The sequence below is a fragment of the Caretta caretta genome, chromosome 13 (genome assembly GCF_965140235.1).
Source record: "Caretta caretta isolate rCarCar2 chromosome 13, rCarCar1.hap1, whole genome shotgun sequence".
NCBI lineage: Eukaryota > Metazoa > Chordata > Testudines > Cheloniidae > Caretta > Caretta caretta.
The window spans coordinates 41,589,228-41,607,671 of record NC_134218.1 but is presented as its reverse complement, the minus strand read 5'-3'; the positions used below and the strand labels follow the sequence as shown (position 1 = coordinate 41,607,671).

The 18,444-nt window shown below is 43.1% G+C and overlaps 1 protein-coding gene across 1 annotated transcript in view; it reads right to left on the bottom strand.

The window, feature by feature from the left end:
• Positions 1-12,347: 12,347 nt before the first annotated feature.
• Positions 12,348-18,444, bottom strand: part of LOC125628993 (olfactory receptor 6M1-like) — an 11,195-nt gene continuing 5,098 nt past the window's right edge. Inside the window, 1 exon segment of the mRNA XM_048834277.2 lies at positions 12,348-13,405. Coding sequence (XP_048690234.1) covers positions 12,422-13,387 — 966 coding nt within the window. The 5' untranslated portion in view covers positions 13,388-13,405 and the 3' untranslated portion in view covers positions 12,348-12,421.

The window sequence follows — 18,444 nt, the reverse complement described above, 5'->3', positions numbered from 1 at the left end:
ACAGCTATCAAATCCCCCCTCATTCTTCTCTTCTGCAGGCTAAACAATCCCAGCTCCCTCAGCCTCTCCTCATAACTCATGTGTTCCAGACCCCTAATCATTTTTGTTGCCCTTCGCTGGACTCTCTCCAATTTATCCACATCCTTCTTGAAGTGTGGGGCCCAAAACTGGACACAGTACTCCAGATGAGGCCTCACCAATGTCGAATAGAGGGGAACGATCACGTCCCTCGATCTGCTCGCTATGCCCCTACTTATACATCCCAAAATGCCATTGGCCTTCTTGGCAACAAGGGCACACTGCTGACTCATATCCAGCTTCTCGTCCACTGTCACCCCTAGGTCCTTTTCCGCAGAACTGCTGCCTAGCCATTCGGTCCCTAGTCTGTAGCTGTGCATTGGGTTCTTCCGTCCTAAGTGCAGGACCCTGCACTTATCCTTATTGAACCTCATCAGATTGCTTTTGGCCCAATCCTCCAATTTGTCTAGGTCCTTCTGTATCCTATCCCTCCCCTCCAGCGTATCTACCACTCCTCCCAGTTTAGTATCATCCGCAAATTTGCTGAGAGTGCAATCCACAACATCCTCCAGATCATTTATGAAGATATTGAACAAAACCGGCCCCAGGACCGACTTCCTTTTGAACGAGAGCCTGCCTTTTAGGAAAATATCCAATCTTGATTTCAAAATGACCAGGGATGGGAGAATCCACCACATCACCCTTGCTAAGTTATTCCAATGGGCAATTCTCCTTACTGTTAAAAACAGACACTACGTCCAGTCTGACTTTGTCTATCTTCAACTCCCAGCCATTAGATCTTGTTATACTTTTGTCTATACTCTGGGAACTTTTTCCTGAGATGTCCTCTGGCCTGTGTTACACAGAAAATCATATTAGATTATCACAATGGTCCCTCCTATTCTACAGATAAATGAACTATGGAACACCAAAGCATATGAATAGCCGTTTTATATATTTACCTTTTCAGACCAGTGGAGGAACGGCTGCTGTCATTTAGAAAAATAAAAAAAACCAGCTCTGTTCTCTGAATCTCTCTCTCCGTAGCCATTGCTCTCTCGCCATCTCTCCTCCTCTGTCCATCTGGGGGAAAGTCTCGCTTTCACCCACTCATTAAATAAGGTTTTGAAAGTGCAATCATTTAATCTGAGCCATGGCAACACCAATAGGAAATTACCAGAGGCAAGAACTCTCACAGGACATCCTGAGTTACCTGATCAAATTGAACCCTAAAATAGTCATCTTCTTTAAGGCTAAGATTTTCAAAAAGTCTACAATAGTTAGGTGCAGAGCTCCCATTATCTTTCCCTGGGATTCTGGTGCTCAAACACTTAGGAATCTTTAAAAATCCTACCCCAAAATTTTAAGGCAGAATAGGAAGATGAATTCATCTTTTTTTGAACGTTCAAAATTTTGTTTTTTTATTATTTTTAATCAGAATTTGTAATCATGCTCTGAAAAGAAACAAGAACATCTCCCTCAAACATTCACAAAATTATTGACCCTTTTCCAAACATGGCTAATGATTATGTTCTTAACCCGACAGATTGGCAAATTAATGTGGGTTTTCTTAGTAAGGCTGTGTGAATAAAAGCTATTTCAGTAAGCTCGCCATTTAAAAAATGGAACATTGTTTCGGGTTGAAATAATGTTTTTAAAGAATTTTCCGTGAATGAAAAAGTTAAACAGAAACAGTAAATTTGTGTTGGGTCAAATGAACACGTTGATATGTAATTGTTTCAGGTTGGGCCATTTTAAAAGGTTTTCCAAACAAACAAAAGCAAAGGAAATTTTCAAACAAAAAAAGTTGTCTTGCACTAAAGAGCCCCCACGGCATTTGTATTGTCAAAGTGCCGCAGTAAAATGGTTTGATTTTTTTATAAAACGGTCGACACAACTCAGCGAAACCGACATAAACTTGCAAAATGTTTCAGTGTTGTCGATCAGCATTTTCGACCAAAAAGAGTTTCAACAGAAAAATTTCCCTTCCCTCCTATTTATGAACATTTGTATGTTTTACACCAGGTTTTGGTGGGACACCCTTGATGTTAAGATGTGCCACAATAACATTCCACTTAACAGATGAAATGGGAAAGTTAGACTCTTTTTCTAATACAAGATTGCTAACAGTATCATTTTAGGGGCCAAGGTTAAGGAAGGACAGAGACTACACTTCCATCCAAAGATAGGCATCACTAGTCAAGACTAGTGATTTTATTGTAGCATTTTTGCTACATTGTAGCATTATTGTAGATTTTATTGTAGTGGTTTTATTGCATTTGATGTGGTGTAGGAGCTTCGGTATGAGATGGGCTTACCTGAACATTCATCACTCACACAGAGCAATAATCTGGAAAAATGACGGGGTTCTACAATTTTGTTCTGAGTAATGAAATCCCAGGTACATCTATTAGGCCCTGTCCACACTGTGGCTTAGATTTTTCCAAGCTACTTAAGATCTTTGCAAAAAGAAAAGGAGGACTTGTGGCACCTTAAAGACTAACCAATTTATTTGCGCATAAGCTTCCGTGAGCTACAGCTCACTTCATCAGATGCATCCGATGAAGTGAGCTGTAGCTCACGAAAGCTTATGCTCAAATAAATTGGTTAGTCTCTAAGGTGCCACAAGTCCTCCTTTTCTTTTTGCGAATACAGACTAACACGGCTGTTACTCTGAAACAAATTGGAGAGAGGCCAGAGGAGAGCAACAAAAATGAAAACAAGGTTTAGAAAACTTGACCTATGAGAAAAGGTTAAAAAGTGGGGCATATTTAGTCTTGAGAACAGAAGAGCAAGGGGGACCTTTTAACAGTCTGCAAATGTGTTAAGGGCTGGTATAAAGAGAATAATGATCTGTTCTCCGTGTCCACGGAAGGTAGGGCAAGAAGTAATGGGCTCAGTCTGCAGTAAGGGAGATTTAGAATGATTTCCCTAATTTCTAACCGAACTATAAGGACAGTTAAGCACTAGAATAGTTTCCAAGGGGGGATGTGGAACCCCCACCACTAGAGATTTTAAGAACTGGTTGGACAAACATTGGTGAGGGATGGGTGATGTTTATTTGGGCCTCCCTCAGTACAGGGGGCTGGATTAGGTGAGCTAGGTCCCTTGCAGCTGTTGCCTGACTCTTTTAAAGATTAATCATATTTGTATTATTTGGCAGTTGATCAGAAGGTCATAAGGTTCTTGTCCCAAGAATCAGGCTACATAGAATTAAACCCAACAAGTTCAATATCTTGTTGGGAGCCTTGGGGCGTATGGTAAAGATAATAGCTCTTTATTAGAATAATGAACAAAGCCAGAAAAGCTCCGAGCCACATAAAAAGATAGAAGTAGCACCATATTGGGGATATCTGTGGTATCATTCTCGGCACGAGCTCTTAAATCTGCCTACTTACACCCTTTGTTGAGGACCTGGTGTCACATAGGCACCAACATTCCCCGGCACTGGTGGGTGCTCGCGCCCCGACAACCCTGGCCCTGCCCCTGGCCCCGCCCCGACTCCACCCTTTCCCTGCCCCTGCCCTGCCCCCATTCCAACCCCTCCCCCAAAGTCCCCACCCCAACTCTGCCTCTTTCCTGCCCCTATTGCACCCCTTCCACAAATCCCGGCCCCGCCTCTTCCCCGACTGCACTGCGTTCCCCCTCCTCCCAGCGCTTGCCGCGCAAAATAGCTGTTTCACGGCGCAAGTACTGGGAGCTAGGGGGAAAAGCGGGCACGCGGCATGCTCAGGGGAGGAGGCGAAGGCAGATGTGAGCTGGAGCGGGGGGGCGGGAAGCTGCAGGTGGGTGCTTCAGCCCCAGAGCACCCACGGGGTCGGCGCCTATGCTTGGTGATGAGAGATGAAGGACCAGCCCTGTCTCTGGTGTGCCAAATGAGTCCGATGGCCCAGGTTCCTCAATGCCGAAGACTGATGGTAGATAACAATAGAGCTGAAGGGTCAAATGGTGGCTACGCCCAGAAAACGAACTCTCCCCACGGTGGTCTGCCCTATTGTAAGGCCTGGGCACGATTGTGAATATTCACGCTAATGCTCAAGCATCTATGCCCACATCTAACTTCCTCAGCCACATAACACTGAGGTGGACTTATTCTACAGGTTAACATATTCATACATATTAATGCCATTTTAGCCCATTATGATACCTGTCACTTCTTGTTTAAGCCAGTTTACAGTTATTACTTGCATGTTCCTGCTGTTGCCATGTACCGTTAAGTTCCAACTCCTGCCATTGAGCAAGCTAGCCCAAATCCCCCCAAATCGGAGGGTAACTGTCAGACCACTGATCTATGCCAAAGGTTACCGGCCTATCACATGTCACTACACTGATGCTAACTTGCTGAAGCTAATGTCTTACAGGATACAGGCCTGTCGGTTCCTTGCATTACAGTTGAAGGTAATAAAGGCTAAGCTAGCCCTATGGGCTACACAGCCCGACACTTCTGGGGGACTAGGAAAGTTAGGGCAAAATGCGAGGTTTCACTGCGCTGCCAGAAATGGGGGGCGGATTTCCTCTCTGAGTCAGCACTGATCCCACGGACATCACTACGGGACGATGTGCGTCAGGCCGCCATGCGCTTGGCTCAGAACAGGCTGCTGTTTCCTTTGAGTCAAGGTTGAGGCCAATCCCCCACGTGGTGCTAGGAAGTGCTGAGCTGCCAGCACATTCTTTCTTGGGATTACTGTGAAAATAAGAAAAATGTCCATCTTTCCAAGTGATTTTTTTTCAACACTTGTAACTAGAGGTGAAACAGAAAAGCACTGTAAAAATTGGTGCATCTGAATGCTTCGTTGATCTTAGATTCATAGATATTAAGGTCAGAAGGGACCATTATGATCATCTGGTCTGACCTCCTGCACAACACAGGCCACAGAATCTCACCCACCCACTCCTGCGATAAACCTCTCACCTATGTCTGAGCTATTGAAGTCCTCAAATCGTAGTTTAAAGACTTCAAGGAGCAGAGAATCCTCCAGCAAGTGACCCGTGCCTCATTCTACAGAGGAAGGCGAAAAACCTCCAGGGACTCTTCCAATCTGCCCTGGAGGAAAATTCCTTCCTGACCCCAAATATGGCGATCAGCTGAACCCTAAGCATGTGGGCAAGATTCACCAGCCAGATACCCAGGAAAGAATTCTCTGTAGTAACTCAGATCCCACCCCATCTAACATCCCATCAAAGGCCATTGGGCCTATTTACCATGAATATTTAAAGATCAATTAATTGCCAAAATCATGTTATCCCATCATACCATCTCCTCCATAAATTTATCGAGTTTAATTTTAAAGCCAGATAGGTCTTTTGCCCCACTGCTTCCCTTGGAAGGCTATTCCAAAACTTCACTCCTCTGATGGTTAGAAACCTTCGTCTAATTTCAAGGCTAAACTTCCCAATGACCAGTTTATATCCATTTGTTCTTGTGTCCACATTGGTACTGAGCTTAAATAATTCCTCTCCCTCTCCGGTATTTATCTTTTACCATGGCAATGAAAGGGAAGGGGGGGGAAGGAGAGAGATTCTAGTCGGAACTTTTGAATTCCATTTTATGATTTCAAAGTGTGTTTTTCTTCTGCATCAGAATGAAACTGAGAGCTTTTGACATTGTGTGTGAAACGGTTCCTCTCCTCCAGTGCGGTATTATTGGTCACCCTAGAGAGCTCAGCTCTGTCCCTACTGCCCAATGGCTTGGGTCATGTCTGGTACCCGGGAGATGCGGGTTCCAATCACTCGATGGCCTGATTTGAAGCTGGGAGTTGAACTGGTCTTTCACATCCCATGCATGTAGCCTAACCACCAGGCTCAATAGTTGAAGAACCTCTCTCTAGTAATTCATTCTGTATTTTAGAAACCTCCATACCATGACTAACACTCCACATGTAATGATAGAAATAACGAGAGTCTGAAACTGGAGCTAGGCTGTACCTGGGTTCTGAGTATTTACCTGTGCGGGACGGGCTATTGGCCCGTTGAATTGGTAAGACCTTGTACTCAGCAGCCAGACTCCAAATCCAAGCACAGCCACAGACCTTTTGTCATATATTGGGCAATTCATTTCTTATACCCTCATAGCCTCAGTTTTCTATTTGTTGAAACCAGGACAATGCTTTCCTCTTCCACCAGGGTGCTGTGAATGCCCAGAGACCAGAGCCAGAAAGAATAACTAAGTGCTTAGCATGTGTCTGGTTAAAATTTGTGAAAGAAGCTTGACCTGCTACTATGAGTGATGTGTCTGATCTGTGGATAATTACCCATTTCTCTCAAGCATGTGACGGATCAGCACTTTCAAAAGAGACTGAATAATTCTAGGTTTCAGAGTAACAGCTGTGTTAGTCTGTATTCGCAAAAAGAAAAGGAGGACTTGTGGCACCTTAGAGACTAACCAATTTATTTGAGCATGAGCTTTCGTGAGCTACAGCTCACTTCATCAGATGCATACCGTGGAAACTGCAGCAGACTTTATATACACACAGAGAATATGAAACAATACCTCCTCCCACCCCACTGTCCTGCTGGTAATAGCTTATCTAAAGTGATCATCAAGTTGGGCCATTTCCAGCACAAATCCAGGTTTTCTCACCCTCCACCCCTCCCTCCCCCAACAAATTCACTCTCCTGCTGGTAATAGCCCATCCAAAGTGACAACTCTCTACACAATGTGCATGATAATCAAGTTGGGCCATTTCCTGCACAAATCCAGGTTCTCTCACCCCCTCACCCCCCTCCCAAAAACCACACACACAAACTCACTCTCCTGCTGGTAATAGCTCATCCAAACTGACCACTCTCAAAGTTTAAATCCAGGTTGCGGGGCTGTCTGTAGGCAAGGACTGGCCTGTCTCCCAAGATTTGTGAGAGTGTTGGGTCATCCTTTAGGATAGGTTGTAGATCCTTAATAATGCGTTGGAGGGGTTTTGGTTCGGGGCTGAAGGTGACGGCTAGTGGCGTTCTGTTCTTTTCTTTGTTAGGCCTGTCCTGTAGTAGGTAACTTCTGGGAACTCTTCTGGCTCTATCAATCTGTTTCTTTACTTCCGCAGGTGGGTATTGTAGTTGTAAGAAAGCTTGACAGAGATCTTGTAGGTGTTTGTCTCTGTCTGAGGGGTTGGAGCAAATGCAGTTGTATCGCAGAGCTTGGCTGTAGACGATGGATCGTGTGGTGTGGTCAGGGTGAAGGCTGGAGGCATGCAGGTAGGAATAGCGGTCAGTAGGTTTCCGGTATAGGGTGGTGTTTATGTGACCATTGTTTATTAGCACTGTAGTGTCCAGGAAGTGGATCTCTTGTGTGGACTGGACCAGGCTGAGGTTGGTGGTGGGATGGAAATTGTTGAAATCATGGTGGAATTCCTCAAGGGCTTCTTTTCCATGGGTCCAGATGATGAAGATGTCATCAATATAGCGCAAGTAGAGTAGGGGCGTTAGGGGACGAGAGCTGAGGAAGCGTTGTTCTAAATCAGCCATAAAAATGTTGGCATACTGTGGGGCCATGCGGGTACCCATAGCAGTGCCGCTGATCTGAAGGTATACATTGTTTCTGAGGCTGTAGATAAAGGTATACATTGTTTCTGAGGCTGTAGATAAAGGGGTTGTTTATCTCCTCCCACCCCACAGCAGGACAGTGGGGTGGGAGGAGGTATTGTTTCATGATCTCTGTGTGTATATAAAGTCTGCTGCAGTTTCCACAGTATACATCCAATGAAGTGAGCTGTAGCTCACGAAAGCTCATGCTCAAATAAATTGGTTAGTCTCTAAGGTGCCACAAGTACTCCTTTTCTTTTTGCGAATACAGACTAACACGGCTGTTACTCTGAAACCTATATTTATCAGTGATAATGATGATAAGCCTGTTTAATACAACTGCTACATTTGAGCTCAGAAACTTTTACGCTTTTAATGACCTCTAATTTAATCAGGAAACTTTATTTTCTTTGCATCAGAATTATAATAAAAAATTTACCCCCAATTGCCTCCCAGGGCACACAACTCATCAGTTGCCAAACAAAGATCTAATCTGCCCTCAACATCCCATAAACCATTTGATTGTATCTAATAATTTCACCATTTAGCCCACAACTTGTGGTTGAAGTAGAAGATATCTTCTAGAAAGACATCCAAACTCAGTGTAAAGACTTCACATGATGGAATATCCACCACATCTCTAGGTAAATTGCCCCAATACTTAATAGCTCTCACCCTTAAAAATGTGCACCTTACTTCTTGTTTGAATCTGTCTAACTTCAGCTTCCAACCATGGGATATTTTTTTCTGCTAGATTAAGGAATCTTCTACTATCAGAAATCTTTTCCCCATGTAGGCATTTGTACACCACAGAGTCATCTCTGAACCTTTTCTTCAATAATCTAAACATAGACTGAACGTCATTACTACATTCTGTTGCTCCACCACTCTGTATTCCTTGCTAAATTCTTTTTATACCCCTTTTGTAGAGCAGTGACATAAATGTAGTAGCTAAAGTCCCACTTATATATACCTTCTAGTGATAGACTCAAGGAAACTCAATCTATTCAGCTTAGCAAAGGGAAGTTTAAGAGCCTGGTGACTTGGTTAGAGTCCAAAGTACGGACATGAGGAGCAAATGGACTCTTCTATGTAGCAGAGAAACACATATCATGAGCCATTGGAAGGAAGTTGAAGCAAGACAAATTCAAACTGGAAATAAGGTGTAAATTTTAACGGTGAGTATAATCAACGATGTAACAATTTACCAAGGGTTGTGGTGGATTCTTGATAGCTGACCATTTTTAAATGAAGATTGGATTTTTTTTTCCCTAAAAGTTCTGTTCCAGGAGTTTTTCCTGTGAAGTTCTTGGCCTGTGTTACACAGGATTTCAGACAAGATGATCAAAATGGTCCCTTCTGGCCTTCTAATCTACGAATTTATGAACTGTGGAACATCAGAAAATAGGAATAGCGTACCTTCGTTACATTTCTTTACCTTTTCAGACTGGTTGAGGAACGGATGCTGTCATTTAGAAATGAAATAACCATCTCTCTCTCTCTTTCGCTGAATTGCTTTCTCCTTCTCTGTTGCTCTTCCCAGCATGTTGCCTCTGTCCATCTGGGAAATAAACTTTGCATTCAGCCACTCTTCAAATAAGGTTTTGAAAGTGCCGTGACTTCACCTGAGCTCTGGCAGAGCCAGTGGGAAATTACCAGAGGCAAGAAATCTCATAGGACACCTTGAGGTATGTGATCAAATTGAACACAAAAATTGTCATCTTTTTAATGGCTCCAATTTTCAGAAGAGCCTAAGGAAGTTATGCACAGAGCTCCCAGGGGATTCAGGTGCTCAAATCCCTTAGGAATCTTTGAAAATCCTAAGGAAATCAGGGTGTGTTTGTGGGTGTAGCTGAGTGAATAATGTGACTTGCAATTAAAACAAATAAAAGTGTTTTGAGGTTGAACCAATTTTTTTTTCTTTTTTTGGTGAATGCAAAAGTAAAACCCCCCAAATCCTCGCGTGACCCGTGACAGAGCTGAAACGCCTCGTTTCCGTTCTGACCATTGAAAATGTTTCTGTTTTTTTAAAATAAAAGTAAGAAAATTTTGAGACATTGTTTTGCTCAGAAAAACTGAAACATTTCAGGTGGAAAATGCTGCAGTGAAAATGTGGCTGACCCAATTCAGTGAAACCAGCATGAAACTTCCAAACCCTGTCAGTGTTGCTAAATCAGTATTTTCGGTCAAAAAGAGGTGAGCATCTGTACCTGTGTTATACCATGTTTCTGTGTGAATTTCTTGATATTGAGATGGGCCAGAATGACATTCTCTTTACCAAATCAAATGGAAAGGTTAGATTATTGTTCCAGTAGAGGCTTGAGAGCCGTATTATCTTGGAGGCCACTACTAAAGAAGACGAGAGAATAGACTTCTATCCAAAGATAAGCAACACCAAGTCAGGACAACTGTATTATTGCAGTAATATTTAAAGTTTATATGGCATCAGAGACTTATGGCAGGACATGCTTGCCTGAACTGTCATTACATACCAATAGTTATAATCTAGGAAGATTACAGGGTTCTACAATTTTTCTCTGAGTGATGAAATCTCAGGTATATCTATTAGGCCCTGTTGCTGAGACTTTCCAAGCCACTATGGAGATCTGGACTCCTGATTCTGCAGTCTGCCAGAGGACTGGAGAAGGGTAAACATAGTAAAAACTTTATAAAGGGAAACAAGGTGGACTCAGGGAATCTAACTTAAATACCTGGAAAGATACTGGAACAAATTATTAAACAATCAATTTGTAAGCACCTAGAGGACAGTAGGATTATAAAGAATAGCCCGCATGAATTTGTCAAGAACAAATCATGCCAAACCAACCTAATTGCCTTCTTTGAGAGGGTTACGGGCTTAATGAATGTGGGGAGGCTGTAGAGGTGATTTATCTAGATTGCAATGCCTTTGACACAATCCCACATGGCAGTCTCATATGCAAGCTAGGGAAATGTGGTCTAGATGAAATTACTATCAGCTGGGTACAAAACTGGTTTAAAGACCATACGCAGAGAGTAGATATGAATGGTTCATATCTAGTGGGGGTCCCACAGGCATCAGTCCTCGGTCCACTACTACTCAATATTTTAATTAATGCCTTGGATAATGGAGTGTGTGAAAAAGTTCCTCCTCTACCTTGATGGGTCTTGCACTTATTGATGGATTTGCTCACCTTTGAGCTTCACAGCAGCCCTCAGTTTGGCTGTTTTCATGAACCCACAGTCCAGGTCAACTCCTCCTGTTCTCCGACACTTCAATCTCTCTGGTCACGCGATTACAGACATGAAAGTTGCTATATTACAACAAAAAAACTTCAAATCCAGACTCCAGCGAGAAACTGTTGAATTAGAATTCATTTGCAAATTGGATACAATTAACTTAGGCTTGAATAGAGACTGGGAGTGGCTAAGTCATTATGCAAGGTAACCTATTTCCCCTTGTTTTTTCCTACCCCCCTCCCCCTCAGATGTTCTTGTTAAACCCTGGATTTGTGCTGGAAATGGCCCACCTTGATTATCATACACATTGTAAGGAGAGTGGTCACTTTAGATAAGCTATTACCAGCAGGAGAGTGGGTTTGTGTGTGTGTGTGGGAGGAGGGGGGGGTGAGAAAACCTGGATTTGTGCTGGAAATGGCCCAACTTGATTATCATACACATTGTAAGGAGAGTGATCACTTTAGATAAGCTATTACCAGCAGGAGAGTGGGGTGGGAGGAGGTATTTTTTCATGCTTTGTGTGTATATAAAAAGATCTTCTACACTTTCCACAGTATGCATCCGATGAAATGAGCTGTAGCTCAGGAAAGCTTATGCTCAAATAAATTGGTTAGTCTCTAAGGTGCCACAAGTACTCCTTTTCTTTTTGCGAATACAGACTAACATGGCTGTTACTCTGAAATTTGTAAATCCAGGTGCCCTGATTAGCCTGCCTTAATTGATTGTAGCAGCTTCTTGATTGGCTGCAGGTGTTCTAATCAGCCTGTCTGTCTGAATTGTCTCTAGAAGGTTCCTGATTGTTCTGGAACCTTCCCTGTTACCTTACCCAGGGAAAAGGGACCTACTTAACCTGGGGCTAATATATCTGCCTTCTATTACTCTCCTGTAGCCATCTGGCCCGACCCTGTCACAAGTGCTTATACAATTTATGGATGACACCAAGCTGCGAGGGGTTGCAAACACTTTGGAGGACAGTACTAGAATTCAAAATAGTCTTGACAAATTAGGGGATTGGTCTGAAATCAACAAGAGGAAATTCAAGAGAGACAATTACAAGTCAGTACACTTAGGAAGGAGGAAAAAACAATTGCACAACTACAAAATGGACAACATAGCACTAAGTGTTAGAACTATTGAGAAGGATCTGGGCCTTAATTAAAAACTTTCCAACCAGAAGTAAGATGGAGAGATAAGAAACTAGGCTGAGATGTTCAAAGAAGCCTGAGTAAGGCACCACACTACCATTGAATCCAAAATAAAAGCTCATTTGAAAATTCCAGACCAAATTAACTACTTCATGGGTACATTTGGGCAAGGCACTTAATCTATTCTGTGCCTCATTTTACCATCTATAGAAGCTGGGGGGTGAGACTGTGAAGATAAAACCCATCAATGATTATGAGGCACTTAGTGGTTGTAAACTCAGTGTAACTTGCTTCTGTCAATGTTGTGTCTGTTCTGTGGAGCCATACACCTGGGTATCCAGTGTTTCCTAGTCCAGCTCTTTTCAAAAGAATTTGAAATTAATTCCCCAAACAATAGACTTGACCAAACTTTATTTTTTTTAAAAAAAAGCAGATGTAGAAGAGGCTATTGCACAGAATTTGGCTACATGTTGCAACACTGATTTATGCTTTTCTAATTATTAGTATTACATGTCTTGCCTCCATCAAGAAGCACAACACAACTTGGGGAACAACTTTGTCCTGTTATGACTGAAAGCAACTCTTAGGGCAAGTTTAACACTCTTGTTTCTGAGGCTACAGATGAAGGAGTTGAGGAATGGGTACACTACAGTGTTCACCAGAGCCACCCCTTTGTTGATTTCCAGAGATAAGTATCCTGTGGGCCTGACATACAAAACAAAGCAGCTTCCATAGGCCATCACTACAACATTTAGAGGGGAAGCGCAGGTGGCAAAGGCTTTCTGCCTCCCAGTGGCAGATGGGATTCTCAGGATAGAGTAGAAGATGGAAGCGTATGAGATCATGGTTAAACATAATGAAGTCAACACTATGGATGGCTGCAAAATGGAATCTACCCTCTTAATTAGTTGGGTATTGGTGCAGGAGAGTTGGAAAAGGGGGGTGCTGTCACAAAAGAAATGGTTGATCAAATTTGGGCCACAGAATCTCAGCTGGTACACCAGGACCATCCGTAAACTTATAACCAGGAAACCTCCCACCCAAGAAACAAAAACTAGTTGAATGCAGAGTCTCTGTTTCATGATGGCAGCATATCACAACGGGTGGCAGATGGCAACATAGCGGTCAAAGGACATGACCATGAGAAGGATGAACTCCACAGCTCCCAGGGCGAAATAGAAGTAGGATTGGGCCATGCAGGCAAGGAATGAGATGGTTTTGCTGTCTGAGAGAAAGTTCAACAGCATCTTGGGGTTTGTGACCGAGGTGAACCAGATCTCCAAGAAGGACAGATTGCTGATGAAAAAGTACATGGGTGTGTGGAGTCGGTGATCCACCCACACTATGAAAATGATTAATGAGTTCCCGGTTAGTGTGACCAAGTAGGTCAGTAAAAGAACAAAGAAGAGAAACATCTGGCGTTTGTCACGAACTCCGGAAAACCCCAAGAGCATGAATTCAGCCACTGTGGTTTCATTTGCTTCCTCCATTTCCGATTTCAGTTTCCCCTGTAGAAAGAGCAACAATAAAAAAATAAGAGCATGAATCTTTATCTATCACATTTATGGATTCAACCACAATGTTCTGGAGGGTTGTGAGACAGAAAAGCTGAACACTTGAGATCACACACTAAGGAAGGAGACAGAGAATTAGTGAGATTGATAGAGAACATGAGTTCCCAGGATAACTAAGGTGATGTGTCCACTGTATTTTATATAACAAATTAAACCTGAGGAAAGAGCTGGTTTCCAAATAATTGTCTTTGCTCAGTATTCACAAACAAGCAACACCTGGCTATACACACACAGCTCCTCTCAGTGCTTTCTGGTGCCTTCTAAATCTCAGACCATAGCGAGCACAACTAGAGAGAGCTCACCAACTATTTAAAGAGATCTTACCCTGTTTCTACAAAGTACACAGGAATTACATGGGGCCTTTGTCACTCTCGTATTGGAGAACCTCGCAAATACTGGTGGATTCTTACAGCAGCTGTGTGAGGTATTATCTGAATTTTACAGATGGGAACAGCTTAGAAGAAGTGACTTTCCCAAGATCACACAGGGAGTTTGTGTGTGAGGGAGGCGCAGTAAAAAATAGTGTCTGAAACACGTATGTAATCTGGTACCAGGATAGGGGAAGAAAGTGAGATGCCAGCTAGAAAACAATTTCAATTTAGGGCTTCAATGTTTGTTTTCATTCTGCATTTCTGGGCAGTTGTAGAGATCACTCTTTTCCAACCTAGAGCCCAGTGTGTAGGGTACAGTGTTAGAACACATGAGGACAAGATTAAAATCCCTGCTCTGCCTTACTTGGAGCCAGCATTTTAATCGGGTGCCTCCCATTTTAGGCTAGTGCCTAACCAGCAGGTTATACCACATTCAACCACAATGTTCTGGAGGCCTATGAGACAGAAAAGATGTACACTCAAGGTATGGCAAGCTCACAAGCTAATGAAGGAAATAGAGAATTTCTGAGATTGGCAGAGAACATGGTTTCCCAGGCTAACTAGTTCGATCTGTCTATTGCTGATTATATAACAAATGAAACCTGAAGAAAGAGCTGGTCCCCAAATAAATGTCTTTGTTTGATATTCACAAACAAGGAAAGCCAGGCTACATATGTACAGTTCCTCCCACTGCTTTCTTAGAACACAGCGAGCACAACTAGAGAGCTGACCAACTATTTACAGAACTGTTACCCTGTTTTCTAGACACTATACAGTCAGTAGGTGGACTGTGGGCCCAATCTAGACCACAAGACACTTTTGAATGCACCCCAAAAGCTTTTTATTTACTTATTATCATTATTGTTATTTTTTTTCCCTATGGGATGCAAACCTTAACTATACCTTGACCAAGGAACTTTGACCTTGACAAAAAAAAATGACCACGTTTGCTACATAAGAATCACATGGGCCTTATTACTCTTGTATCGGAGATTCTTTCAAATACTGGTGGATTCTTACAGCACCCGTGTGAGGTATTATCTGAATTTTACAGATGGGAACAGCTTAGGCCAAGTGACTTTCCCAAGATCACCCGGGGAGTTTTAGGTATATATGGAATGCAAGGCCTATAGGCCCCCCCACACACACACAGCAAAAAAAGACAAGCAATTAGCCTCATTCTTATCTGGGGTACGTTGCTGTAGCCCCACTGAGTTCAACTGAGCTATTGCAATTTAATCCAGCTGTGGTTCTGAGTCAACATATTGATCCTGACTGCTGTGCTAAAGAAAATATAAATAACCGACTGTCCCTTTTGATGCTCCCTATTCTTTATATAACCCCACCATCCTACACACACACACACTTTTAAACCTTTTACAACACCCAAATTTGGCATTACTTGAAATGTCTAAACTGACACTCAGGGTCTGATTGTTAAAGCTATTTGGGCACCAAAAGATGAAATCAGTGCGAGTTTGGCATGTCTTGCTTTCGAAAATCCCACTAGGTGGCTAATGTCCTTTAAAATCTGCCTCTGAGATATGCTACCTAAGAGGTATGCTGTATTTCAAGGAATTAGTCTGACTTACATATCAGAGGGAAAAAATATTCCCATCCACTGCAGTAGCCAGAACATGAAATTCTCTGAACTGTGGTATGCAAGGAATCAAAGAAAAACAAACATAAAAAAGAATACATTGTGGGGTGAGGTGGAGAGTAATCCCTTCCTGACCTCCCACAAGTGACCAGCTGAAATCCTGAATCATGACCATGAACTCAATACATAAATGGGAAGGGACCCACAGGGCTACTGAGCCCTGCTCCCCCACCATCACAACCAACCCCATCATACAAACCCACTCATAAATTTGTCCTGCTCTCTCCATTACACTTAAAGTCTTAAAACTAATTAAGAGAGAGCTGGCTTAATGGATGAGTGGGACTGTATGACAGGGCTGCTTGTGATATTAAATAGGATCCTAATCAGAATTTCCTTTATTAGTGTTTCAGACATTGTAAGTAATTTTGGTATTTACTTCTCTTGAAATACAGAGGGATGAATTTGCACATGCTTTTGAATCATCTTTTGATAGATCTGAGTATTAATTGCTACAGGTCGTTTCCTCAGCTGATGTGAATTTAGCTCCACTCAGATCCATAAATTCATTGTTTTAAATAAAACAGAGTAAAGTTATAAACTGAGCTAACAAAATACAACAGTTACAAATTCACTCACACTGCCAAGGTTCTGTCAGGTAGATGTTATAACCTGGCATTAGTAACTCTTCCCTCTTTGATACAGGAACGCACGAGAGTTATCCACTGTCAATCCAGGTCTGGAATTCTGAGACAATCGGTACAGTCGAAATATCAGATGAACTGATATCTCCCTGGCAGGTCTGTCTCTCTCTAACATTACACCTCACTCCTATTCTACTCCCGGCTCCTGACCGCTAACTTCCTACTTTCAAGACAGTTCTACAATCCCTTCTCCATCGGATGAGTGATCTTCAGATTTGCTTGAAGTGTTGAAATGTCCAGTGACTCTTTCTGCCTTTAAATCAAAGAGAGAGAGAGATCGCAAGGCCAGGGTTTTTGCAACCAGGGACTATGTCAATGCTGACTGTTTACTTGTAGTCTCGGTCTCAGAATTGCTCTCCCTAATCTGGAATTTAAGTGGCTGTCTCTGTCCTCAGTTCTAAGTGACTCTCAGTAGCGTGGCATCCCCTTTTCAGTGCCTCTTTGCCCTGGGACGCCTCAGTAGAAGCACTGAGTAATTCCCTGGGGCTCCGCTTGCTGGGGATTTACAGCACAGAACTCCTGCAGGTGTTAATCAGTATACACTAGTGGAAGGTCTGTCCATAGGGTTTCTCTCTCCCCCCACCAGCACTACAGTATCTGACCACCTCGCCACGGCTAATGTACTTATCCTCACAATGCCCCCTACCCATTTTACAAACAGGGAGCTGGGGCACAAGGGAGCTGAGTGCCAGATTGTTAAAGATATTTAGGCACCTAAAGATGTACGAAGGCTCCAAGTGGGATTATGAAAGGCATCTAAGCATCTTAAGCACTTAAGTTCCATTAAATTCCAAAAAAGTCAGGTGTTATGGACCGGCATGTAGGCAGTCTGGCCTCATAGTCAACACAGGAGTCAGGTGTAGGGTGCAGAGCTGGCATCCAAGGTGAGGAATGAAGCCAAGGGTCAGTACCAGGGTTAACTGCCAATTACCTGAGCCAGGGGTCAAGATAGATCCAGAATCAGGAATGGAAATGAGGGTCAGAGCTGAGGTCAGCTGCCCAATGCCAGAGCCAAGGGTGAAGCTGGAGAGAGGGTCGGAAGTCAGAGGCCAGGTCTGGTCACTGAGGAATGGAGGCGAGGCGTACGGCCAGGAGGAGAGACAGGGATCAAGCACTGAGCAGAAGCAGGCTGGGAACAGGAAGGAATGTGGGGGTAAGGGAGGAGCAGGAATCAGGAGCAGGGCTGGGTGCAGGCACGAGCAAGGTCCAATGCAACCACATCAGGAAACCACCTCATTGCTTGGACAAACTTTCTCTTCCTCCTCCTGGCTTAAATGGCGTAGTTGGACCAATCAGTGGGTCCTCAAATCAGAGGCCCCGTGGCGCAGCATGGCCAGTTCTGGGCACTGCACTTTGGGAAAGATGTGAACAAACTGGAGAAAGTCCAGAAGACAGCAACAACAGCAACAGAAAGGTTAGGGGGATGCAACCTAGATGGAGCTACTAGAAGGTGGGTGCAAAACTGGTTGGAAAACCGTTCCCAGAGAGCAATTATCAGTGGTCCACAGTCATGCTGGAAGGGCATAACAGGTGGGGTCCTGCAGGGATCAGTTCAGGGTCTGGTTCTGGTCAATATCTTCATCAACGATTTAGATAATGGCATAGAGAATACCCTTGTAAAATTTGTGAACGATACCAAGCTGGAGGGGTTGCAAGTGCTTTGGAGGATGGGATTAAAATTCAAAATGATCTGGACAAACTGGAGAAATGGTCTGAAGTAAATAGGATGAAATTCAATAAAGACAAATGCAAAGTACTCCACTTAGGAAGGAACAATCATTTGCACACATACAAAATAGGAAATGACTGCCTAGGAAGGAGTACTGCGGAAAGGGATCTGGGGGTCATAGTGGACCACAAGCTAAATATGAGTTAACAGTGTAACACTGTTGCAAAAAAAGCAAACATCCTTCTCGGATGTATTAGCAGGAGTGTTGTAAGCAAGACACGAGAAGTAATTTTTCCCCTTTACTCTGTGCTGATTAGGCCTCAGCTGGAGCATTGTGTCCAGTTCTGGGTGCTACATTTCAGGAAGGATGTGGACAAATTGGAGAGAATCCAGAGAAGAGTGACACAAATGATTAAAGGTCTAGAAAACATGACCTATGAGGGAAGATTGAAAAAACTGGGTTTGTTTAGTCTGGAAAAGAGAAGACTGAGAGGGGACATGATAACAGTTTTCAAGTACATAAAAGGTTGATACAAGGAGTAGGGAGAAGAATTGTTCTTAACCTCTAAGGATAGGACAAAAAACAATGGGCTTAAAATGCAGCAAGGGTGGTTTAGGTTGGACATTAG